The 27,430-nt window shown below is 36.0% G+C and overlaps 1 protein-coding gene across 4 annotated transcripts in view; it reads right to left on the bottom strand.

Moving 5' to 3' along the window:
• Positions 1-207: 207 nt before the first annotated feature.
• Positions 208-27,430, bottom strand: part of SLC13A1 (solute carrier family 13 member 1) — a 76,940-nt gene continuing 49,717 nt past the window's right edge. For 3 of the 4 annotated variants that reach the window (XM_039328332.1, XM_039328333.1, XM_039328334.1), the window contains 12 exons: positions 22,654-22,841; positions 22,504-22,555; positions 22,364-22,412; positions 18,705-18,868; positions 11,071-11,190; positions 10,212-10,310; positions 9,990-10,091; positions 7,321-7,424; positions 6,434-6,543; positions 4,116-4,277; positions 2,749-2,886; positions 208-650 (listed from right to left, as the gene is read on the bottom strand). In XM_039328332.1, coding sequence (XP_039184266.1) covers positions 507-650; positions 2,749-2,886; positions 4,116-4,277; positions 6,434-6,543; positions 7,321-7,424; positions 9,990-10,091; positions 10,212-10,310; positions 11,071-11,190; positions 18,705-18,868; positions 22,364-22,412; positions 22,504-22,555; positions 22,654-22,841 — 1,432 coding nt within the window. In that variant the 3' untranslated portion in view covers positions 208-506. The remainder of the gene's footprint in view (positions 651-2,748; positions 2,887-4,115; positions 4,278-6,433; positions 6,544-7,320; positions 7,425-9,989; positions 10,092-10,211; positions 10,311-11,070; positions 11,191-18,704; positions 18,869-22,363; positions 22,413-22,503; positions 22,556-22,653; positions 22,842-27,430) is intronic. The other variant, XM_039328335.1, reaches the window with a different exon arrangement.

The following is a 27,430-nucleotide window of genomic DNA, read 5'->3' as shown; positions in this document are numbered from 1 at the left end:
GTGTTAATATATCCCCCAACCAGTTTTGTGTCCTTTCCAATACTCACGAGTCTTTGGGCATTCCCACTACATATGGTAATATGATCCTATTGCTGTTTTACATTTCCAGCATAGGGGTGAGATATTTGGACCCATTTTGGCTAGCCTTACGGGTGGGAAATGCCATCCATAAAACATCTTGTAAAGATTTTCCTTATATGAGGTAGCTAAGGTGAATTTCCTATTTCTTTCCCACAGTTCTTGCCAAATATGCAGGTCGATACTGAAACCAAAATCCCTACTCCAAATTAACATGGTCTCCTTAACCTGTTCTTCATACATTGTCTGATCTATTATTCAGGTTGTAACATTCTTGTTTTGTGGATTTCCAGCCAGCTGAATCAGTACTCAGGACAAGGAAACATGAAGCACAACTTATCCTAGATCATAGCTGTAGTGTGCCATACAGATCTATCAACTAGCACCATTGTTGGGAGAAAGAAGGAAAATAATCTGCTCTTCTTTCTTTAATGTACACTAATATTAGTAGCAGAAGGAAAGGGTGCCCAAGCTGGATATGTATGGAGTTTAAACATTGGCTGTGCCCATGTCATAATGGCAAGCATCACAACAGCAACTCCAATGATGTTTATACCCAGTCCAGCTTTTACCTAAAGAAGGAAGATATATACAGATATATATATTAAACAAATGGAAAGTTAACAGAAAGACCAACTTTTCTAGAACGAGCTTGCAAAAAATTAAATGATATAATAATGATTAAAAACTATTATGGATAGCAGTAAATTTTAAATAGAATAGTCAATAGAATACTGCTCACTATTTCCTCAGATTAATTTCTAAACACTTATTTTCTCATTTTTAGATTTGCTAGAAGTTATGATGTGGATGACTAGATGAAAACTGAGGTGGTATATTTTAATAGTTTGACTTGAACTAAAGCCTTTAGTAAATAGGCTCTTTTGGCCAGAGAAGTTTGTTGCCTGTACATTGATAATACTGCATTTCAGACCTTTGAATGAGCACCACTGGGCTTCCTAGGATGGAGCACTATGGATAATTTTGCAATGTATACTGTGTGATTGTATAGAAATAAAATGATTGTAACCAACTGTCGCAATGTTCCAACCCACTCAACCTCTCCAGAAAAATCCCTTGGCTTGTCTTTTCAGATATTGCTGAAAAATTCTTGTTAATCCACATAGTCTGATTGAAAGTATCATGTAAACAACCAAACCTATTTCAGTTTTTTCTGTAAACTTGAAACCACACCAAGTAGTTCCAGAAGATTAGATTTTTCCGAGGTAACATCTATAGATGGTTGTTCTTCTTTAGAAAGGAATATTTGCAACTGGGTAGAAATTATCTCAAATCTGAGGCTCCAGGGGAGCGACTTTCAAGAGAGGTCACAGCACAATCTCTTTAAAAGTCTGCCTCTAAATATCATACATGAAGAGTCTTCAACTCGTTCATGTAACTCCCACCTACTAGAGCTTACCAGACATCATAAGTAGTGGTTTATAGAACAGATGAATTACCTCATTCCTATAAATGCTTTGTCCACTTCCTCAGATTTCAAAAGCTAAATCACAGACTATGACAAGTTCTGCACAACCTATGGTCTAACTTGCAGCAGATTGAAAGGACTTCATATTCAAACTTTGTCATAAATCTGTTATAATGTGTTACTGAAGAGAAGCTGAGTCTGTTCCCTGAACTAAGTTTGAGCAACCTGTCTGTTATTACAGAAGTTCTGTTATGTGCTTCATGGCAGATCTAAGGATGATGATAGTGGTGATTTGTTGCATTCCAAAAAACTGGGCAGATTGCAACATCAAATATAAAATTTAAAACAATTAAAAACGTATCACACAGCATAACAGCTTGGAAAAAAGAACCATAACAGTACACACATCTGGGAGGGGCTCCACTAGCACATTAAACCCAGGTCTAAAGAGCCCTTGGAACTCTAAGAGGATGGATGTCATATGGATCTCTGGGGATAGGTGTTCCAGAAGATAGTGGCTGAAAAACAGAAGGCACACTTCTTTGGTTCCTTAAGGTTACAGCATTTAATTGAGGGGACCTGGAGCACAACCACCGTGCCTCAATATACCGGGCAGGCAGAAATTATCAGAGACAGGCGGTCTCACAGATAATATATGAAGAGCTTTCTAGGTGACAACTTTAATTGCAGCTGGAAGCCAACTGATAGCTAGTTCAGTTCATGTACTAGTGATATCATGCGGAAGTAATAAGAACTGTCTGTTATGGCACAGCCCATTTCACTCTGGGCCAGTTATAGCTTCTGGATGGTCTTCAAGGGCAGCTCACCTAGCGATACATTGCAATAATTCACTACAGTCAATTGCATCAAAGGCTGCTAACAGATGACATAGCACAAGGATGATGCACCACTACATCCAATCTCTGTCAAAGGTCATAGACAAATGAAAACCTGACTGAAACTGTCCAGATAATCTATGTCCTCTAAGATCCTCTGTAGCTGCTATCTAACCACCTTTTCCACAACCTTCCTCACAATATTGGAATATTGGAAACTGGATGATAATTGTGAAGGATATGGGGGGCAGTGATGGCCTCTTGAGAATTAAAGTTTCTTTGATGCCATCACCATCAATACATATAATAGATACCGTTATACTTTCTCGTGTATTCTCATTATTGTTAACAATGATAACATTTGAAAAAAGTTCACAAATTATTCTTTTCTTACTGTTAACTTACCATATCCATAACTTTCAGGTGACCATAAGAAAATACAATCGCATTAGGTGGATTTGCTACTGGTAGCAAAAATGCAAATGACGTACAGAGGGTGGTTGGTATCAAGATATAAAGAGGGTTAACTTGGATGGCTTCAGCCTATTAGACAAGGAGATGCCAAGAGAAATTCAAGATTATTAGTTAATATTTGCTCACTTGAAAGACACATTTGATTTGAAATTGGAGTCCTATAAATGTATTGAACTACAATTCCTATCATCTCCAAAATGAACCCGCTAGTGAGGATGATGAAAACTGTAATCCAGCACATCTGGGAAGGACAGGAAAGATTAAAATCCAAGAAATAATATTACTACTGTAATTATTAAATGAAAATTTAAATGATACATCCCACTTAAAATAGATCATTACCAAATCTTTACAACCATTATTGCTTATATTGTTTATATTAATCTTCCACATGGAGGATTGTGACTTGGAATATAAAATCTATAAATTATCTCATAACGTCTTACTTTTTTTCTGTACTTTATATAATATTGCTTAACCTAAAAGGGAATCTTATGGGTTTCTAGCTATGAAGATTGATAATTCCTTAATCAAAACATCCATGATAGGCCTACAATTTTGTGATATGTATTAGCTATTTGCATAATATAGAATGCTTCCATATTCTTATATAAGTACATTCTCTATTACAAATGTGAAGTAATTTAATCATAACTATAAGGAGAATGCATTTACAGTAAACTCTGGTTGATCTTAGCTGACCTCAAAAACTAAGCACAGTCAAAGCTACTTAATAATTGGATGGATAATAATGCGAAAATCCCAGTGCTATTGACTGTCACCGGAATTAGAGAACTTTAGATATATTATGACAAAACTACATAAAGATACTAAGGACAGAAATATCTCTAGATGTAGAATATTGTATACCACCCAGATTCACTATTAGTGAGTTGGGCAGCCATATACATTTGTTTAATAAATAAATATAATGAATAATGTAAATACTTTTTAAAGATGCAACCTTAATGAATCTCTAAATATCATAGAAGCAAAAACATCAAGCTTCAGTTATGCCTTTGCTTAGGAGTCAAATAAATAAACATTGATTACTTTTCTTTCTGAACTTATTATAGCTCACAAAACGAACAAAGAAAAATTCTATTATGAATTATTCACAATACTTTACTCTTTGTAGTCTTGATTTTAATAATCTTATATATCTAAGCATTCTCTGTTTCTCCATTTGCTTCCATTAGTTCATATTGCAAAACTCCTGTTTTAAATCCAACCATTTAGTGATCTTTAACTGCTATGACTGTAGATCAGCTGTTTCAAACCTAAATCAGATTACTTACCAAGGGGGCTAAGATAGGCAAAAATATAGTGATTGTAGCAGGATTGCTGGCTACTTCAGTTACTGTGGTCACGATCAAAGATGAAATGAGAATTATTAGCCAAATGGGTAGTGATCCTAATGGGGTTAATTTGTTTCCAATCCAGGATGAGAGTTTTGAGTCCTGGGAAAAACAATAATTGCTTAGTTATCCATAAATTTAATTAAACAATTTGTGTAAATGTAATATTAACCAAATAACTTCTTAATCCAAAAGATCAATATGGAAATGGAACAGAGATGAGACCCATTTATACAATATTATTTGCTTTCCTTCTAGCAAAATATGTTTATACCACATAGAATGCTCAGCCTGAACGAGTTGATATATTTTAGTTACATTTGTACAGATAATCACAGAAGCTTAGATGCCAGGTCTGACAAGTTGCATCCATATCTGTTTTATTTCAGAGATTCTTGATATGTGTGGCTGGCCCTTTAATATGTTGATGAGTGTGAAAATGCTCAAGTGAATATTAGCTTGAGCCAAGTTTTACAAATAGTAAAATAATAATTGGAGGATTATAGAACAATTCTAATAATATACTCATATCACTGGGAAAATATTCAAGGTAAGTATGTTTTGGGTCATCTCTGATTCAAAGAACAGCTTAGGTTTAAATCCTCTATTTTTTAACCTTAGCCATGTATAGTGTAAATGGGCCCACACGAAGAATAAAATTATCTGTATGTTCCAGCATTAATGCATACTTAGAATAGATCTAATTTAAACAAATAATTCTCTGACAATTGCACACAGCTTATACCTCTATCTAAATGTTACAGCATTTCCTTTCTGTCATGGTAGTATAAACCAGTATTCTCCCTTGAGATTTGAATGATTTTGATTTTTAAATGAAGAAATAATGCAATTAGAACATAAGCATGACATTGAATTGACAAGAAATTATTTTAATTCATCAATAATATCAGAACCTGTGGATTTAGATCACAATTTTGGTGTATCAGAACAGATATTAACATCCAATGATAATAGCACCATGATTATAAAAGAAATTGTAGTATAAAACTGTGGTATTTTTATTTCTGTATTTATGTTGGCACATAAACCATGGTCTACAAATTCAAGATACCACACCACAATCAAATTTGTGCTAATTTGATTTCTATTCAAAAACTAATATCATGTAACTTTTCATTAAAAACCTAGTGCGTAATAGATACCAACATATTTCTGAAATGGTGAAACTGAGCAAATGAACAACCTTTTCTGCCATATAAATGTGGTAGTAAAAACAATGGTTTGGTGTATTGTGCAGATGTAGTCACTATATTCCATAGACATATTTTTGTATCTTTCACAGCAGCAGAAAAACCTGGATAGATCTGTTACATTAAAGAACAGTGACTTTCTGACTATATTAGTATATAGATATAAAGCAGAGGTCCCCAACCTTTTGGAGAAATATTTTTCCATGGACCAGAGGGGGTGTGGCTTTGAATACTGCCTGCATCCTGAGGATGGAGATTTACTTATTTGTGTGGCCTGCTTGCTGGCATGCTATGGACTGGAACCAGTCCATGGACCAGGGGTTGGGGACCCCTGATATAGAGTATACAATTAGTATATCATATTAGGGACTGTCTGATTTAGTGACCATTTGCAGTTATGATGATGATAAAAACATAAGTTTGCGACCAATCCTCGCAATTACAACCTTCACATGACTACAGACAAAGGAAAGCTTAAGTAAGATTATAAGTACATTATAGTTTTATTTAGCAACTGCCTTGTTTAACGATCAAGTTGCTTATTCTAGTTGTGGTCACTAAATGAGGAAAAATTATGCTTATTTGGAGAACCTCACTGAAAGTTTTGCCTACATTGGTTGCAAAAACACATGAAGCAATCAAATAAATTCCAGCATTGTATTTTATGAAACTGGGTGGCTGCACAACATATCCAGACTTTTAATGACTGAAACTGGAAAATTCTGCAATATATTACCAACAGAATATTCTCATGGGAGATTGGAGGTCAAAGCGCAGGCCATAAGATATATACTAGGTATGAAGAACAGATAGCCTTTTTGAAGAAACAGCTTCTGCATATTTTTATTTAGACAGCTGAGATGATTCTTGCTGATTTCAATAAATTTAGTGTGCCTAAATGCAAACAATTTCAGGGATAACATTTTGCCATTAGATAAGTGACAGCAATAAACAAAATCATTGAAAGATCACTGCCATTCTTTGCATTTCCCTTGTATGGAACTACCTATACTTTATAAACTGAAGAAATGGTAAAAACTGCATTACCTCACAGCCATCAGCCAGCGCAAACCCACCGCCAACAAGAATGGCAATTTCCCAGGGCATGCATGCTTGAAATTCCTTCCAAGATATCAGTGGACTGTAATCAAAAGCAACTGAAAAGACAGAAAGATTTTTTTATATACTAGTAACTATAGAAAAACTTACTGCAGGCATCCTTTTATTACTCTTTCACTTGATTTTAAACATATTTTCACCCAGATACATCTTGAAGGGCCTGGTAAGGAGGTGGTGAAAAAAAGTCAAGGTGGTGGATCCAGTGGAGTATTTGCAACCACCATTTTGATTTTTTTAAATATACCTTCATGTCCTTCTCTTCCCCATTGGTGATTATAATAACACATCATGTTCATATGATGTTTATATTGCCTATGGCAAACTTCTACAATCTACATTTCCACCCAGGCTCTTGGCTCAACAAGAACAAGAAAATCTGTTGAGTAAACTTCAATTATTGTACTTGTACCACAAAATGTTATATAACTGTCTATAAAGCCCAATGCCTGGGTACATACATTTTACTAAGTATAAATTTAAAAAGTCACATTAGGGCAGAGGTTAATGTATAAACGATACACAAGGATCTATGTCATAGAAACTTGGGTAGTAAGTTTCTTTACTTCAAAAATGTGTTTTTTTCTGATCCACTTAACTTCCATTCTCTTGGAAAGAGAGATCTTATTAGGAATAAATCTCACAATTGATTTGCAGTATGCATATTCAAATAGCTGTATGTAAACATTGTAGGCCAGATGAATTTCAGAAGAATCCAATATGTATGTATTTATGTGTGTATGTATGCATGCATATGGTTGCATAATTTTTTTAAATTAAGCAATTGCAGCAAAAATGAGCAAAGAAATATACTCAACTGTTTTCTCCATTTGAAGTTCTAGACAATCTTTTTGCAGGAATAATGAAGAAGAGGAGCCCAATTAGTAAAGCCACGGTTGAATCAGTAGCATAGCCTGGATATCTAAGGAAAGAGATATTTACTTAGAAAATAAATATTATAAATCTAGAAAAGAATGTGGTGATTATCTTTCAGCAAAAGTATTCATCAACCCAATTAGACTTATTTATACTTCAGTATATTTCAGAAGTATTTATTTGAAGGTATTGGGAACTCTATTGGGTTAGTAATCAAATTTACTTTTATCTCTGAAGGAACACCACAGTAGCCTAAAAAAGAATATAAAAGAAGCATTTTTTAAAAAAGGTTGTAAAAAGGTATTGTCAGTAACTATAAAAAGGCTTGATAGCATCTGGCAAGCATCCCAGAAAAATCATTCCTGGCAAAATAAAATCTGTAGGATTATATGGGCCAAGTCTGAGCTGACTCTGAGAGCATCCTCTGGATTGAAAAGCTCCTCATTTTAATTTGTTTGTCTGTTTGGCTGGTTGGTTGGTTGGGTTTTTTTTTTTTTTTTCCAAGATCTAGCTGCAAAGGGATTCTTCACATCTGACCAATCAGAGGAAAAAAAAAAAAAAGAAGCAAATTCTTGAAATTCTTCACTGAAGATTAAGAAAGTAACTAAATAGTTTCAGATGTAGCAGCAACAAGATGCTTCTGCTTTACTGAATTCTGAATTTTCTGTCATATCAGACAGAGATAAAAAAACCTCAGGGAACATGCAGAAGTTTTTTAAAATGATAGCTGTAACATTCTCAAGGCCTTGACAACTCTCTTAGTAGCACTATTTTAGTATCACGAGAACTAAAAACTTAGAACTAAAAACTGCCCGGCTTTCCTTTAGTTATCATAGCATAAAATATGTAAAACATATTCATAGATAATAAGATATTCTGCAGTGTTCATAAAGAAAAACTAATGGTAAACCTCACATGAACCATTCTGTATGGGGTTCTTATAATTGTACGTGTTGCCATGGAAATTTCCTGGAACTAAATGTAAATAATATTTGAAAATAAAATCTGGAAAGAAGATTTTATATATGCACACACATACAAAACTTCATATTTAATAGCATATGTAAATCAGCCAAATGAACTCTTGAGTATTCACATGAAATTTCATGCCAGAAGCAGAATATAATGGATATTTAAAACAGCTAATAAGAAATCATAATTGTGGTGAAAATCTAACAGAGAAAAATAAAACCATAAGAAGGTATTATTATATTCCAAGTAAAGAAATGACTCTTATATAATGTTTATTTAATACCTCCAGCTTAAAAAAAACACCAAAATATTGATCTAAAGTTGATCTTAACAAACTAGATATCCTACTCTAGATGCAAGGCTAAATGGATGAAAATGGACTAAAAATAAGGTGACCAACCATCCTCCTTTTGGGAGGACAGTCCTCCTTTTGTGAGTTCTGTCCTCCTTCGAAAAGTGTCCTCCTACATGTCCTCCTTTTCAATATTTGAAGACTAATCTGCAGGGCTTTTTTTTTTTCTCATAGAATGCTCAGAATGGCGTTCTGGCACCTTTTTTGATGGTTTATTTTCAACTTTTGCATGAGCTGTGCTACTCCCCCTATTGGCTTTCAAAAGCCAGTAGGAATTGCTGCTGAGTGTGCCAAAACACCCGGCCGGCAAACTTTGCACATATAAGTTGTCTGCAGTGAAGGCAAATTGGCAGGAACTTTGCACCCCTTTCTGCTACCCAACTACACTATCTCCTAGTCCTGAAGATACCTGGAGGAGACTGGAGCAGTGACGCCACGGTAACTTTCTCTTGATCTTTGGCCCTGCTAGGGCAATAATGGCTGTGGGCACAAGAGGAAGGGGCAGTGCGGCTGCTGCAGGTGGGGGTGTGAGGGGCAGCGGTGGCCAGCTACCCCTATGCTGTGGGAGCCACAGGGCCTGCTCTACACAGGGCTGCGCAGGGTGGGTGGTGGTGCTGGTGGGGCGGCTGCAGGTGGGGCAGTTGCAGGCGGGGTGTGTCAATGGCGGGCTGCCCCCCGGGGCCGGAGCTGGCACAGCTGGTGCTTTAGGAGCCACGGGGCCTGCTGTACATGGCGGGGCAGCAGTGCTGGCAGGGCGGCTGCGGGTCGGGGCGCGACATGTAAGCATAATTACAGTATAAAATGTTATTGTTACAAATGTTTTTATTATGCATTTATCATATTATAGTGTATTCTGTATTATTGTTGCAATGAATACAATATTTCTTTTATTTACGATATTTTTTTCTTCAATTTATTTGTGTCCTCCTTTTCATTGTAAAAAAGTTGATCACCTTACTAAATAGAGACAGACCCCAAAAGTGTCAGCTATCCAGATATCTACAGTACAATATTTTAGTATATATATAACTTGATTCATTCAATCATTTTTGGTAGTGGAATAGAAAGTTAGAATTTCACTTCCTCTGTTCCTAGTCAATAACAATCACATGCTTGTGGCTTTCTGAATACCAGGGAGACATGTTCTTTTAAAAAGGCATTGTCTCTTCCTCTACACATTCTAATACACATTCTAATAAAGAAATATTTGGTGCTACTATCTGGATTTTTCCATATATTAAATTATAGAACCTCCTAAAAATTGTGCAGCATGGCTTATTGACTTACTCTGGAAATAAAGCAGACCAGCCAGGGATGAATCCTGGATCTCTAGTAAACCATAACAGGGCCATCAGAAGGAACAGGACAAAGGTGACAACTTCAGGGTAGCTGAAACAAAAACATCATGTATTGACCATCACTCTTTGAACTGGTTTGCTTTGATAGTATTGTACTATTTCTTTGATAGCATTTGTAGTATTTCTTCTGTGGATTAGCCAAATGCATTACCTTATTGGGCCAAGTTTCTTGTATTCTTCTTTGATTACTTGCGCTGAAGCTTGTTCTCTTGATGTCTTTTCTTTGCCACACTGGAACATTTCTTTCAAGCTGAAATGAAAAGTGAATAGATATAGCTTGTTATAATACCTGTTCAACAGAAGATACAGTAGGTTCCACTTCTGATGACTGACTAAGAACTTGAAGACTAGGTTGGTCCAAAAGAATGGCTGGCTTTCTTCCTTTGAAAGATCTCATGGGCAGTCCAACATACTGTGTTGCGTAAGATCCAAAGAAAGGGAATGCCACAATGTCCTGTACAATAACTGACCTGCCTGGGAGAGCAACATGAATAATGGACCAATGCCCCCTATCCTAGCTAAGCAGCAAGGCAGCTGTTAGATCACTGGGCAGGATTTTTCCATTTACAGTACATAGCTCCAATACTTTCCTATGATTCCTTGTTTGACGTAGCATACTGCCTGACTCCACTGTCACACTCTTCCTAATGGTAAGGCTAGTGCTGATTTCGGCTTTGCATTATAAAGTGATTTGCTTTAATTTCCCATTTGTATATCAAGAAAATATAATCCACAATATTTTTTCTTGAACCCTCAAGCTATTTTTCTTCACTGAAGCATACTATATCCACTACATACAGAATCATAACTGAGCAAAAAGATACATAAGAAAAATAATATTTCCCTAACTTTTTTATACCTTCATTTTTCTTCTTTCCTCTGTTGTTTTCTTATATTTATTTTTGTACATATACTCCTTGGAGGCAGAGATTTGTTATTTCTACTCATTGTAAACACATCCTTATACAAGATGATATTACTTTGGACTCTTCTCCCATAACAGTACTTACTTGAAACCCAGAAAAAGCCACAGAAGCCAAACCCAGGACAGTATTAAAATAATAATAGCAATTGGGATGCAAAGAATAAACCAGGATCCAAAATTGATGCATTGGCAACCAGGATATCGTCTGAAAAATAAAAATATAAATTAAATTTGAGTTGGTTTTGTATATGAACAGAAAAATGTTTCTTAAATCAAGATCCACGATAGCTACCCAGATGATAAACCTTAAGAGAAAATCTATCTAGCTTTCATCTTAATGGATGGCTACCCTCCAGGAAGTAAAAATGGAATATACACTATCAGCAATTTAGACTCTTGTACTAATTGGCCCATCCATGGTGGAAGTATTTTAGAATGCCCCAGTCACTAAAGCAGAGATGACTTCTTTTTTAATTATCTTCTATCAGTTAAAATTCTTTTAGATAACACTTTATATGAAGATGGTGTTTTATCTGTTATCAACATACTTTATAGTGGATATGGTATTCTGTTAAAAATGTTTTTACAGTAATCATTGTTAGCTGTGTTGACTAAAGGAAAAATGGAAGAAAAGACCTCTCAATAGAAATCCATCATCTTCAGGCCTGGTAGTTCCAAATATTGAATTACGTGGACTTTGGTGAGCAAACATGGGTTTATTAAAAACAGATCATGCCAAACTAATCCTATTTCATTCTTTGACAAAGAGACTAAATTAGTAGACTAGCGAAATGCTGTTGACACAGTATACTTAGACTTCAGCAAGGCATTCGACAAAGTATACTTAGACTTCAGCAAGGCATTTGACAAACCTATTTCTTGGTAAGCTAGAAAAATTTAGGATAGACAGCATCATCACCAGATGGATTTGTAACTGGTTGATAAACCATACTGAACAAGTTGTCCTTAATAGTACAACATCTACATGGCGGGAAGTAAGCAGTGGGGTACCACAAGGCTCTGTCTTAGGCCCAGTACTCTTCAATATCTTCATAAATGACTTAGATGAGGGAATAGAAGGGGAACTCATCAAATTTGCAGATGACATAAAGCTGGCAGGAATAGCCAATACATCAGAAGACAAGCACAACATGAAATTTAATGTGGAGAAAAGCAAGGTTTTACACTTAGGCAGGAAAAGCCAAAGGTACAAGTACGGATTAGGTGAAATCTGGCTCAAATACAGTAACTGTGAGAGGGACCTTGGAGTCCTAGTGGACGTATCAAAAGAGGCATAGAATCAAAATCATGTGAAGTATTAGTACCGCTTTATAAAGCCTTAGTAAGACCACATCTGGAATATTGCATCCAGTTTTGGTCATCACATTATAAAAAAGATGTTGAGATGCTGGAAAAAGTGCAAAGAAGAGCAACTAAGATTATTAAAGGCCACAGCACCTGTAGGCAGGACAAGAAACAGTGGAAACTAATCAGGGAGAAAAGTAACCTAGAACCAAGGAGAAACTTCCTAACAGTGAGAACATTTAGCCAATGGAACAGTTTGCCTTCAGAAGTTGTAGGTGCTTCATCAATGGAGGTTTTTAAGAAGAGACTGGACAGTCACTTGTCTGAAATGGTATAGGGTCTCCTGCTTCAGCAGAAGGTTGGATTAGAAGACCTGCAAAGTCCCTTCCAGCTTTATTCTGATTGACTGAAGTAGTCAGAGGTTTAATATCTTATTCATGGTAAGTTCTCTTGAATCATATTATCTTCTCATCACAGTAATGCCTCCCAACAATCAGTAGCTTAACAAATGCAGATATACATTTTGTTTCATCATCTGAAAAGTTTTAGATGATTTTTATTAAACTCTTCTTGGAACAAAAGATTCAGTCTTGATTTGAGAGCTGTAAATTAAGAAAGGTAATACCTTTTTATTGTATTAGCTGTTTATTGAAACTTTAAAGATAGTCTTTGACTTACAACAGTTAATTTAATGACCATTGAAAGTTACAACAGCACTGAAAATATTGACTTATGACAGTTTTTCACACTTACAGCCATTGCAGCATTCCCATGGTTGCATGATCAAAATTCAGATGCTTGACAACTGATATTTACGATGGTTGCAGTGTCCCTGGGCCATGTGATCACCTTTTGGGACCTTCTGACAAGCAAAGTCAATGGGGAAGCCAGATTCACTTAACAACTGTTTTACTAACTTAACAACTGCAGTGATTTACTTAATAATTGTGGCAAGAAAAGTCATAAAATAGAATAAAATTCACTTAATAAATGCTTAACTTAGCAACAGAAATTTTGGGCTCAATTGTGGTCGTAAGTCGAGGACTAGCTATATGTTGTTTCCTTGAGATGGTTAGACGAATTAATCTTATCTGATATGGCAGAACACTCTGGCCAACCAAGGTGAACCCTTTCAGGAAATGAGGTGATGAATTCAATTGCAATAGAAAAGGTCAAGTGCGTACTAGATGAGAACCAGAGTGATAGAGTGATTAAAGGTGCTAGACATGAAGTAGAGGTGTCAAACTGGTGGCCTGTTGGCTGGATGTGTCACGTGCAGGCCATGCCCACCCTGGCTCTGCAAAGGCAAAAAACGTCACGGTACATCGCGATACATCACAATACATCACATGACGTGATCAAGTTTCACACCTGTGCCCTATACCATTCCATCGAAGTGGTTGTCCAATCTCTTCTTAAAATGGAGCACCCACAACCTCTGAAGGCAAGCCATTCCAAACTTCCTCTTTTGTCCCTGATAGAAAGAGCTACATGCACATATAGTTTATTACGCCAGGATTCTAGCATGGAATTATATGGCAATATGGCTAGTCTGAAGTGAATATGCATTTCAAAATATATATTCTTAAAATGTAAGAAATAGGCCTAAATAGAAAAAGTCTGACCTCAGCTGCCTAACCAAAACAAACCCTTTCAATGGAAGTCTCTGATTACATAACCATTATTACCTACTTGAACAAACTACTTGCTCAGCTAACTTTTCACTAATAAATTCCCAGGCTAAAAAGAGCCTATCTTTGCCCTTAGGGACTTGGACTATTAGTGATATGAAAGAGAATTGGAGTTCTTCTTTTGAACAATTCCCTCCCTTTTTAACTTTCTTTCATGGTGATTGTCATGCACTGTCATTTTAATTAAGGAACAGCTACTGATGTATAGCTGCAGTGACAAAATTGCTCTGTCAGGAGTAGCCTAGATATAAGATGATCTCTTTGCAACAGAGTTTTTATTATCTTAACAATGTTCTTAGGAGTTTAGGTTATTTAAGTTTCAAGAGAAGGATATCCTTCTCCCTCCCTCTCCACAACCCCCTTCCAATAAGAGCAGCAAAACTTTATCATACCTAAGTGGAACTCAGAAGACCAGCTGCATCATGAGTGCTATAAAGCCTGAGGATATTAATGCAGTTTAGTAATGATATTTCTTTATCCTGGGCATTCATTTTCCTTCTGCTGTGCAGCTACTCAATTCATTACTTTTCTGCATGCCTTCTTTGCTCACCTACTTCCAATTCCACAGCTCTCCATCTTCTGCCTTTGTCCTGAATGAATTTTCCTTAGAACTTCCTGTTTACTCAAGCTATTTATTAGAGCCTGCTCTATAGGTGTATATTTGATTGCAACCCCAAGAATGTACATGCATCTTAAATTATGAGTTGAGAAAGCAGTAGCTGCTTGAATTCATTTTTCTGCCCTTCTCTGCCTCCAACAAGGAAAATCTGGACTCCTAATTATTACAGACTCAAAGAGAAAAGAACAGGGAAAAGAAATAGATGAAAAGGAAGGGTTTTATTCATTAGTTCCTTGTGTCCCTCCCCATTTTTTGAACTTTCTTTTTTAAAGCAAGAGTTAGAAGACCAAGAGATTTGGGAAAATCAGGCCAAGGAGAAACTTCCTGACAGTTAGAGCAATTAACCAGTGGAACAACCTGCCTCCAGAAGTGGTGAATGCTTCAACACTGGATGTTTTTAAGAAGAGACTGAATAGCCATTTGTCTGAAATGGTATAGGGTTTCCTGCCTGAGCAGGGGGTTGGACTAAATGACCTCCAAGGTCCCTTCCAACTTTATTATTATTATGGATCATCGCACAGCCAGCCAGATGTTCAGACTGGATTTGGCATTTTGTCTACCTATCGAGTCCTTACCAAGGACCTGGCATAGGCAGATGTGGATGTTTGATGGTATTACAGATATCGTCGCAAGATGGAAGCAGTTCCTAGTAAGGCCACCATTTGCAATTGACTAATGGAAAATTTGTCAATGCCAATGGTGTTCAAGCAGTGCTCCAGTTGTTTTGGGATTGCACCCAAGGAGCTTATTACTATTGGTACTACCCTTGCTTGCTTTTGCCACAGTCTTTCTATTTCTATTTGTAGGTCTTTGTATTTGTAGGTCTTTGTATTTTGTTATCTTCTCCAGTTCTTTCTCGTCTATTCTGCTGTCTCCAGGCACTGCCATGTCCACTGTCCAGACTTTTTTGTCTTTCTTATCGACAATTGTTAAGTCTGGGGTGTTATGTTGCAGGTGCTTGTCTGTTTGAATTCTGAAGTCCCAGAGCAGTTTAATTTTATCATTTTCTATGACTTTCTCTATTTTATGATCCCACCAGTTTTTGCTTACAGGCAAATGATATTTTTTGCAGATCTTCCAATGCACCATTGTTGCTACTTTGTCATGCCGCTGCTTGTAATCAGTTTGTGCAATCTTCTTGCAACAGCTTACCAAGTGGTCCACTGTTTCTTCAGCTTCTTTGCATAGGCGGCACTTACTGTCTGTTGCTGTCTTCTCAATTTTGACTTTGTATGTATTTGTCCTTAAGGCTTGGTCTTGTGCAGCCAGAATTAGTCCCTCAGTCTCTTTCTTCAATTTTCCTGCTCTTAGCCATTGCCAGGTCTTATTATTATCTGCTTTCCCAGCTATTTTTTTCAGGTATTGGCCATGTAGTGCTTTGTCTTCCCATGCCTCTATTCTGTTCTTCATTTGGTCTTTCTTGTAGGCCAGTTTGGTCTCTCCAGTAGTTAGTAAGCCTTCCTGATATACTAATTTCAGTGCATCTTCATCATTGTTCTTCAGATATTCTTCCAAAGCCATTTTTTCTTCTTCAACCATCTGATGTACTTGTAGCATTCCACGCCCACCTATTTGCCTTGGTAGATAAAGTCTATCAATGTCACTGCGTGGATGAAGGGCATGATTCATTGTCATTATTTTTCTGGGTTTTTTTATTTTTTTATTTTTTATTTTTCATTATTTTTTCATTATTATTATTATTATTATTATTATTATTATTATTATTATTATTATTATTATTATATGATCAAACATATGTCTCCAATTGGACACATCTAATGGAACTCTGCCTTTATATATGATAATGGAAGTGAGAATTTTATATGCTCTAAAGTGGAAGACTTACAAAAACCTGCAAGGGAGGATGGATGATGATACTGATGGTTGGTAGAGATGGCAAAATTGACAGCCTTGATGAAAGAAAAAACTAATTTCTATTTGGAAACCATTATTGGAAAAATGGTTTCCAAAAAGCTGAAAGAAGTGGAAAGCTGATTTTGGGACTTGATGATTGGTGTTATATGGGATTATCAAAATAATGTAGATAAATGTTAACCTTAGAGTAAGAGCTTGGTGTATTCATATCTCTATATCTGTACCAAAGAAAGTCAGAGGTCCTTTTTCTATTTTTCTTATTTTTTTTTTCTTTCTCTGTACTTTTATTCTTTTCTGAGCTGAATGTCTATGGAGATTCTCAGTCATCCAGGTCATGGTTGTCCCAAAGGTGCTTTTTCAAAAAGGCAATTGGACTTTGTCTCAAAAGTGCTTTTTCAAACTAGACTGTTTTTTACCTGAGGAAGACATTTCGCTTCTCATCCAAGAAGCTTCATTGGTTCTAGCAGGATGGTGGGGGTGATGGAAGGATTAGCACTCTGTCAAATGACCAGATGACTGCAAGGAATATAAATCCTTCCATTCCATTCCATTCCCCACCACTTAGTCAGAACTGAAACGTCTTCTCATCCAAAGCAAAGTCCTGTTGCCTTTTGAAAAAGTACCTTTGGGACAATCTTTTCTGAGCTCTTTTCCTTTTCTATTTTTTTTTGTATATCTTTTAACATTGCATTTTTTTGAAACTTTATCTGTCTGTCTGTATGCATGTCTCCATTAAAACAGTAGCACTGTAAACATCTATAACATTTATCCTAGAGCCCCCACAAAGCCAATGTCACAACACTATATCTATATTTACATTTTTGCAGCTCTTCCTAGGTAGTATATGCAACCCAAGTCCTATTTTTGTTGCAAATTAATTTGAATGGAATATGCACATATCATTCCCAGTGATCAAGACAAACACACGAGGAATTAGAGGGAAATACGGATTTTGCTATGGTCCCTTGCTTTGTATTCAACAAGATTTTAAAATGTTTGTGTCTTGGCTTATTTGATCATAAGCTTTTCTTTTATTGCTTTGAAGTCCCTATGATATATTCTTTTATGTACAATTTGGTTTGAATGAATTACAAGTGGCAGACAGACAATATTCCTGGCAACTGGAAATCATTTTAGCAGATTAGAAATCCTTGGGATGCACAGTGAAACTGGCAGAATGTTCATGATTGTTATCCGTATCTAGGGAAAAATATTGCAGTTTATGTACTGTGTGTGTGTGTGTGTGTGTGTGTGTGTGTGTGTTCAAGTTATTCACCACAAAGCTTTACCTGTGAATAACATTTCATGGGGCCAAAATCATTTAGGATATAATTTTGAAACAGCTCCAGTATTTTCAAATGTATTAATAAAAAATGGGGAGGAGGATGGAAGGAATAGTAGCCAATTTGGCAAATAATTATTTCAGCCAAGATTACAGATTTATTATTCTGTCATTCTGATCTGTGTAATGCCCTTTACATCTATTACACTGTGTTTTTATGCATGTCATAAAATTTTCTATGGTTGCTAGTCCTGCTGGCAACATTTTATCTCCTATTTGTATAATCTTAGCAGTTAAACATTTGAAGAATTGGGAGAAAATTATGGAGGTGTGCTCTTAATATGAAATGAAGGTGAGCATTCCTGCCCACAGGTATCATAAGGAATACAGAAATTATGCCTCGAGTACTTAGAAATGCATAATGATTGTGGTTTATACAAACAGTAATTAATTTTACCATAATTGGTTAAAAAAAGGTGATGTGATACAGGCAGCTATTCAACAAGAGCAGAGTGAAGCAAATTACTTAAATGGATAATTATTCTATTGGGGATGTATATGATCTGACATGAAGGTCTTTTGAATTAGCTAACTAAAGTGTGCTAAGCTTTGGGTATGACTAGGGATATGAAGAATGAAAAGGATTAAGAAAGGTCATTTTTCAATAAAAACAGCTTTGGACACATGAAAAGCTCCCAATTTGAATACAGGACTCAAGCCTTTTACCTGGTTAGTAGGGATATGTCAGTGAAGAAAACACTTATGCAACACTTAGAGCAAGGGTTTTATGATGTAGGATCTCTCATTAGCATTGACATCCAAATGAAGAAAGGTTATATTATTAGAAAGCACTGCACTGACACAACTCAAATGAATGTAAATGGATAGAAGAGCAGAATTTAAAATATTTAAATTCTGGAACAAAACAGTTTAATTAATTTTCTTACGTATTGAATTGTTCTGCAAATATTAAGTTGGTTGATGTCCCAGTGATAGTAGTCAATCCTCCAATGGTGGATGAATAGGCAACACATAAGCACATGACTTTACATATCATATGGTCTTTTTTATTCCGGTATTGTCTTTCAGACTGGCTCAGTTCTGAATTCTGCTTAAGTAGAAATCAAATAAATACAATCAACAATTTTCCATATTAGCCTATTAAAACCAGCCTTCCCTAGTTAAATTATTTTTTCCTGAAAATTCTTCAAAGTTTAGGAAGATCCAGAATGAAGTAACTCTTCCACTTTCCCTAATTCCTTTTTCAATAAGGAGAAAAAAAAAGGATAGCTGAGAAATATGCAAAAATCAAGTCCTATCCCTAAGGTTCTAGTTTTTCTTATGATTACATTTAAGCTATTCATTGTCAATATAAACTCTGAAAATGATAAGTTAGTCAAGAATAAAAAACAATGCATGTCTGATGATACTCAAATGTCAATAGTAGTTTTCACTATAAGCAAATAAGTTTCATTTCCAAATAATAAGTTAATAATTCACAACTTGCCCAATTATTTGAATCTCAGTATATTAATAGCCAGATGAAATAGCCAAACTAGAGTAGAAATGCCTCTGTTTCTTTTGAAAGTCATGGAAGATTCATTTTAATAATATAGTATTGCCAAATGTCTACTGTCTCCAAACTGATTGATTAAATTACTTCCATATGTTTAAAGAAAAAAAGACAATTCAAATCAAACAAGTTAAAGCATAAGTAGAGGAAATTTGTGGCACATTTGTCAATTTAATCAATACATCTGTCAAAATAGAAATTTCAGCTAGAAATAGGATAAAGAGAAATTTTAAAGAATTAAACATGGAAATTAGGATAGAGTCAGTTGCATACCCATCTCAATTCAAAATCAATTTAAAAAGAAATATCTTGAATTATCAACATTAAGACACTGGTAAAGCAGACACAGTAGTGCCTGCATTTTCTGTGTCGCATGAGAAAAGCACATCTTCCTTCCCCTGTCCTTACCAGTTTCTGCAGAGGGATGATTGAGAGCATCCTTCATACAGCATTACAATCTGGTTTGGAAGCATTACTGCTTCAGACAGAAAGGCAGTGCAGAGAGTGGTGAGGATGGCAGAAAAGATTATTGGCAGTTCCTTCCATCAAGGACATAGCATATAAGCATTGCTTGAGCAGGTTCCGCAAGATTGTCTGGGACACTACACACCCTCTTAATGACCTGTTTTCCTTGTTACCATCTGGGAGAGGGTTCATAGTAGCCAAAGCAGAACATTCAGATTCGTTCCATACAGTATTAACCTTGTGAACTCTAAAGCTTCCTCTTTTCATTATGTATTCAAAATGGACAGTGATTAATATTTATACATATGTTGTATAAAGCATGTTTAAATCTGTGTTATGTATGTGTACACTTTGAGAGCAACATTTTTAATGTTGCCAATGTGCCCACAGTAAAAAATGACAATAAGGGTTATCTAATCTAGATCTATACTGTATCTGACCCTGCTAGTGATTTTTTTTGTATTTATTATTTCTGTGATTTGAATTAACTGATTAGCTGAAAAAAAATCCTTGTCTTCATATAAGGATTCATGTATCACCATTTTACAGGTGTTTGAAATAAATTTTGACACTCCTTCTTGCAAGAATCATAGAGTTGGGCCAGGATTAAATTGAGGATTAATTAGAATTAGAACAAAGTGAATTAGAATTAGACAACAGAGTGAAAGCATGGTATGATACTACTGGAGGAGGCTGAAACAGAAACTGGAAAAAGCCAATTAATAGCTGAAATCCAGAAGTAATGAGGCAGACCTCAAAACAACAAAAAATATAGCAAGTGATTGCATTTCAGGTATGTTGAACTATACACTACATCCACTCCAGAAAGTCTGCTATTGTACCTGATGTATAGAGGCTGTGAAAATTGTTAAGAACAATGGTTCAATGTCCTGTTTGTGGAGGGCAACATGTTGCACTAGGTGTCAATCTGCCTCTGAGTCCAATTCAAGGAGTCGATCATTATCTTTAAAGCCCTCTATGGCATGGGTCCAGAGTATCTGAGAAGCTGTCTTTCCCCAGTGGGATTCACCCACCCCACTCATGTTGGCACAAGAGGCCTAACATGGACTCCATCAGCCAAGGAATTGCAGCTGGTAGAATTCAGAAGAGCTTTTTCTGCCATGGCCCCCACCCTTTGGAGCATCATGCTGCAAAAAGGTACCACACTTCTGGCCTAAAGGAAATGCCATAAAACATGGTATGCCAACAGGCTTTTAGCCCTGAAAGCTCCAGCCAATAGCCTGGAGATAGCTGGTGCAATAACAGAGAAGGCACCACTGCTTCACCATTCCAAACCCATAGTTTTTTAGCTTGCTGTAATCTTTTGTAATTTTAATCTTTTTATAATACAATTACAAATATATTTGTAATTGTTGTAATATTTATATGTTTTATGTCCTAACTCACTCAGAATTAGCTAAACTGTGAGATGAGCAGCATATACATTTAATAAATAGTAATAATGTTGCGAATACTGATATATAGAAAATGACAATAACTTAATTGGGAATAAATAAAATGTCCCAACTGTCCGAGGAAGCTGAAATTTTAAACATGACTTTGAGATGTTCTCCCTTGTCTTAATATGCATATTACTTTGGAATTAGAACATTAAGCCACCTGTATGTTTTAACTTATCTGGAAAATCAGGGAAACATTATAGATGTCATATTGCTTACTATTAATAATTATATAATATTATTCAACTGACTATATGTGAGGTACATAATAAATGTACATGTTGTAATTTTCCATTTCTGTTTAAAGAATAGGCATGTAGAGGCACTTAGATAAGGTATTTTTTAGGAAAGGAGATGTAGTAAGCTGGAGGAATAGAGAAGGACTATATTCACTGATTCAAAGCATACTTTTAGAATAAGTGCACACTATTGTAGAATAGCATATAATTTATGAATAATATATTATTCAATTTATATAAGGTTTATTCTTTATAAAAACTGCATAGAGTCAATATTTTAAAGTATAAATATGAACCAAAGCGCAGCTATGTTTAACCGAAGCATGCGTTTTGTTACATACATAGCTTCTAGTTGAAAAGCCGGCATTCTTATAGATAAACAAGGGAAGATATAAATCCTTTTTAATTGCAATTATCCAGTTTAGATTGACAGGCTCACCTTGTAGATAAGCTACAGGCTGAGTTAGTAGGATGTTAGAAATCATGCCACAGACAAGGAAGGGGAGATAAGACAGGAACAAAAGGCTTTTGATCTAATAATTGGAGGGTCTGGTTGCTAGGCGGTCAGAAATCATGTGACTAATTCAGACCTATCAACTTGGTTTGAAAAGGAAGGATGTGGCATAATTCTACGGGGCAGGATATAAAAGTCTATGCTGAAATTGATTCAAGTGGGGTCTCTGGAATTTGCAATTACCAAGAGAACCACCAGCCTTTGCAAATACTTCAATAAAATTTGTTTTGTTTTCTAACACCATTGGAGTTGAATTTTTATTCCTCACACTATATAACTGAAACCATAACATGTTAATCTGACTGTCATAGATACTTTAATCTTTAAAACAAGGGGGATAAATTATTTTAAATACCTTTTCATTTTCAATGTCACACACAGCGTGAGCAGTACCATTGCTATATCTGGAAAGAAATATTTGTAGTAGTAATTATTTTAATGCTAATAAAAAAGGTAAATCATATAAATATTTTGCTCTTTTTCTATATATATTACCCTTCAACTTTAGTGGATTTCCAGTCAGCTGTTTCACACTCACTAAAGTTTTCTGTGAAAACAAAAACAAAAAGTTCAAATGAAATTTTTTTCCCCCTCCTCAGGTGATCTTTCTCCAAGTGAGGTTAAAACTGGGTTGAAGTTACTTACCTTCAAGTTCCAGGGCAGGATTAGTGGTTCCATTTGCATATGTCGTATCCATTGCATCCACTTCAGCTTCTGCACTAATGATTTGCTGAGCCACCGCCTCTACAATTGGCATTACCATAGCAGCTGTAGAAGTGTTGCTAAGCCACATTGATAGAAATGCACAGCTGACCATAAAACCAAGGGTGAGCCTGAAATAATAGCAAAAAGTCCATCTAGGTCTACTATTAACATTCAACTTAATATAAAGTAATTATAATAAGACTGTTAAAAATAATGTGAGTTAGCACCTCCTGACCTACTAAAGTTTCTAATTCCTTTCTCTATGTAGCTGTAGTACGAACTAATTAACTTAGCACTCTGGCCATTCAAGCAGAATTGGACTCTAAGAAGATAACAGTAGAATATCTTCTCTAACTCATCTATCTCACTTTTGTTTACATTAACTGCCAGTGGTTTTCTGATGGTTGAAGCAAGGATTTTCCCAGCTATGGTTGGATTTGCATAATCCAACCATGGACTTTCAGACCCAACCATGGACTTTTGACACAAGCTGCAGCCCTTCCTTTACCTATACAGTTCAGGATATGGACCTTCAGATGATCTACAGAAGTATCCACAAGACTGCATGCATGTCTCAGAGCAGCACTGTTACAATGCAATTATCCCATCTCTTTTTATATGTGCATCATTGAAAGGGATAGAATGTTGCCATGATGTAACAATGCTACTTTCTTCATTTTGATGAAAACGTCAGATGCCTCTACCAAGGAATAAGAGAAAATGTACAGATTGAATTGCCAACATATTCAGTTTTCGAACTTTGATGGATTTTTTTCTCAAGTGTTTTATGAAAATTTCACACAATAATGGAAACAACACTTTTTACACCATGTCTACATAATATATGTATTTCCATTTACTATATTTTCAAAGATATCAACATTAAAATAACTTAGAACCAATTTGTATTTGTAACAGAACTTCTTGATCTCAGTAAAATCACTTAACCATGGGAGTAAATGAAAGCAAGCATGATGAAATACCATCACTTTCAGGGGGGGAAAGAAGATAAGATGAAAAAAGTATTAAAAAAATACTGCCCAATAAATTCAAATCACATGACTTTTTCAAGTTAAGTGAGTTTTCTCAGAGAAAAACAACCAAAGCAAATTTGAATAAACAAATGCATTTAATGCATTGAACTGAATCAAGTTGACTCTGAATCCATTTAAAGATTATTGGTTTTTTCCACACTGAATAGCTGAATAGATTTGATTCAACAGACAGTTCATAAATGTACAATGTTCTAAATTTATACCATAATGTAAAAACTAACACTAGTCTACATTCTGGTAAAGGCAAAATTTGCAGACAATAGATTCATTAAATGGGATTCCACCTTTAATTATTTTTGTTATAAAAATGTTTTTGAAACCTGACAGGTGCACAACTGACTTCACTGATTTTGACCAGTGGTTCTCAACCTGTGGGTCGGGACCCCATTTGGGGTCAAATGACCATTTCACAGGGGTCGCCAAACAACACAGTCTGCCATTTTTTTCCTCCTTTTCCTTAGCTGTGCTACTCCCTTTTATTCTATTGGCTTTTGAAAGCCAATAGGAATTGACTTTCAAAAGAATTAGAGTCTAATTCTATTGGCTTTCAAAAGCCAATAGGAATTGTCCAGGCTGTCTCTGCCCGGCTGAGCCCGCCAAAAGTCCCATTCTGCAAACGGTGCTGCAAGTTGTCTTCAGCGAAGGCGAGCTGTCTGGAAGTTTCCACCCCTCCCTGCTGAGCAACTACTAAAAATGTAAGTAAAAGAGGGCCAGGGGTGAGAGGTGGGAGGCCGGCGGGCACAGGGAGGGTTGCTGGCATGTGTGGGGCCCGGCGGGTGCCTTACCTCCCTTGGGCTAGGCCAGCTGGTGGCCCAGCCAGTGGTCGGCCTGCGCCATCTCTGCCGCTTGCCAGCTACACCTCGGCCGGTGCAGGGGGCAGCACCACGCATGCGTGGCGCTCCCGGGCAGGGAAAGTCCTCGACTTATGACCAGTTGGATAGTCCTCAACTTACAACCGGTTGGGTAGTCCTCGACTTAACACTGGTTGGGGTCGCGGCATTAAAAAGGTTGAGAACCACTGATTTTGAGCATACTAGACTAGAGTTGTATCATTAATGTTTATGATGTTTGAAATGCACAAATGGGTGAAGAAGTGTTGCTGAAATAACCTAAATTACTGCAATTTCCCATATTTTAAATTAATTAATATTGCCTTTCAAGGTCCCTAGATTTTCCATATTAGGCCATTTCTTAACATTATTTTTCTGGTGCATCAAAACAGGCAGATTTGTATAAAGGTCTCACTTTTCTGTTTGGAAACAAGGCAGGAGTAGAAATCAAATCTTAGACTTGGCAACACAAGGAAACAACAGCCAATCACCAGCCATCAACACAGCAATCAACCAATAGGAAGGCACCACATAAATGTGATGCATAGAATAGTCCAAAGCACACATTCTGGTGGAGAGAGGTTCCCCAAGGATGGGCTCCAGAATGAGTCCTAAAGTTCCAAAAACTAAATCTCTGGTCCTGGTGACTAATCCAGATTGGATCTTGCAACTTTATCCTGGGACAGGTATATTTGCCTTCATTAGTGAGAAATCAACTCATTCCACATGTACAATTGGGAATTGCTTCATCATAATGTGTTGGTTGTGCTGTATGTTTCTAGTAGTTTTTTGTTTTTGGAATCTTGCTTTGTATTTTATCGGATTTCAAGAATGTGTATGGAGGATGGGACAAAAATGTTGGATGATCACTTCAACTGCACGATCAAAGGTCTGTATATGTAAAAAGAGAATAAAACTTTGATAGTGCAGTTATAAAATGACTCTGACTTTTTTTTAAAACACTCACAGAGAGACATACAGGATATGATCCCATTCATTTTTGTGGAGACTCCTTGGTACCTAATGGCTGTGCTCTCTGCCTTAGTTTCTTGCATCCCAGTCTAACTAATTCTTTTCTACAAAGATTCTCCAAGAATGATATGTAATCTTCTAGTTAGATTGCCATGGCCTTCCAATAAGCTTTCACTGCCAACTCCTGAAGTTTCTTTTCCAACTGAGAAATTATATCCTTCGAACACCTGCTCAATTACTCACACAGCAGAGTTGCTGACAGTACTGTATCTTTGTTTGATATAGGAAACAGTCTAGCATAAGAATTTTCAGCAATGTGCCAAAATGGAAATGCATCAAATCATACTCTACATAGAACAGCAGCCAGTGATTTGCCTTTTCATTGGGATAACCTTGAACAATTTTGTGCAATTACTCCCACAATACAATGCGAATGAAAGGCAATTCTGGGACAAATTCAATTTGTGATATTGCCCCATTTTTAATACAATTAATGATTATCATCTTTAAATGCATCATGTTTTAATTTACACCAAACAGCACTAGTCTAGGTAATTGTGAAAGACTGTAAAGATCTTTGAAATCTGTGAGGATAAAAATTATTAGTTGTAAAAAGTAATGCAGAAAGGGTAGACTTATTTAAACGTATGAAAAACTGCTTTAACAGTTTTTTTCTAAAGTGTTTGTAATATGTTAGGAAAACACTTCCATAAGTTCATGTTATTAAAAAAAGAAAGAAATCCCTATACTCTTATCAGTCAGGGTGTACTCAAAGGGTGTACTATCTTGCTACAGTAAGATAAAACAAATTTCTCCCCAAATCTTATTCTAACAATGCAGCAGCAGCAACTTTTTTTTGGTTTTTGTTTGCAGAGCTATCTCAAATGATCTCAAATCATGCAGTAAGAACAGCCAGATCATCCTAGGCAATCAATTTTACAAAGTTGAATTGACTCAAGCTGTAAGTATTGTGAAGTCAACTGAACCAAAGCCTTTTTACCAAAGTACTTCTGACATCTATTGATCCTCTTCCCCAACTTCTCTACACCTGATGGTTACACTGGGGTACTCTCTTAATAGGGGAAACCTAACGGAAGCCTTCCTACCATAAGTTTTGCAAACTCTTCAAAGAGTATATAACTTTTTGAACTGGTCATGGCCTGTGAATGGATAAGGATCACTATCAGCACATGTTATTAAAAGTAACTAAAGCTTATAGGCTTATTTTCTTCTTTCTTCCAGCCCACTGGGCAAAAGACTTGGGTGTTGTACGTCATCAATAACCAACAATAATTCAGTTCTAACAACAAAATAAAACACATTGTGTAAAGCAAGGAAAGGAGCAACCAAAAACTAAGGAGAAATTTCCCAACGGTGAGAACAATTAACCAGGCTTGCCTTCAGCAGTTGTGGGTGCCCCATCTCTGTAAGCTTTTAAGAAAAGACTGGACAGCCACTTGGTATAGGGTCTCCTGCTCAAGCAGGGGATTGGACTAGAAAATCTGAAGATCTCTTCCAACTCTGTCATTCTATGTTATTATTTTTTTAAAAAAATTGTCCCAGCCCCCTTTAAATCATAGCCCCAGAATACGATTCAGAGATGTATTTAGATCTCATACCTACAAAGACTGGGCACTCCTTACATAAATAGAAAGTTTGGTACACAGAAGGTTTTACAGTTTCAACTTAACATACACACATACACATACACACTTCTCTATTATGTTAATGCACTAACATAAACTTTTTATTTTAAGCATGCAAAACAAAAATAATCCTATACAAGCAGGGTAAAATAATTCATGGGTTATTTTATAAATTATAAAATATATAAATTATATTAAATTAATTTTTGGAAAT

The sequence above is a fragment of the Crotalus tigris genome, unplaced genomic scaffold (assembly GCF_016545835.1).
Source record: "Crotalus tigris isolate CLP2741 ecotype Arizona unplaced genomic scaffold, ASM1654583v1 scf7180000024375.2447938, whole genome shotgun sequence".
NCBI lineage: Eukaryota > Metazoa > Chordata > Lepidosauria > Squamata > Viperidae > Crotalus > Crotalus tigris.
The sequence above is the reverse complement of the archived record's forward strand: the minus strand, read 5'-3'. Positions and strand labels throughout refer to the sequence as shown.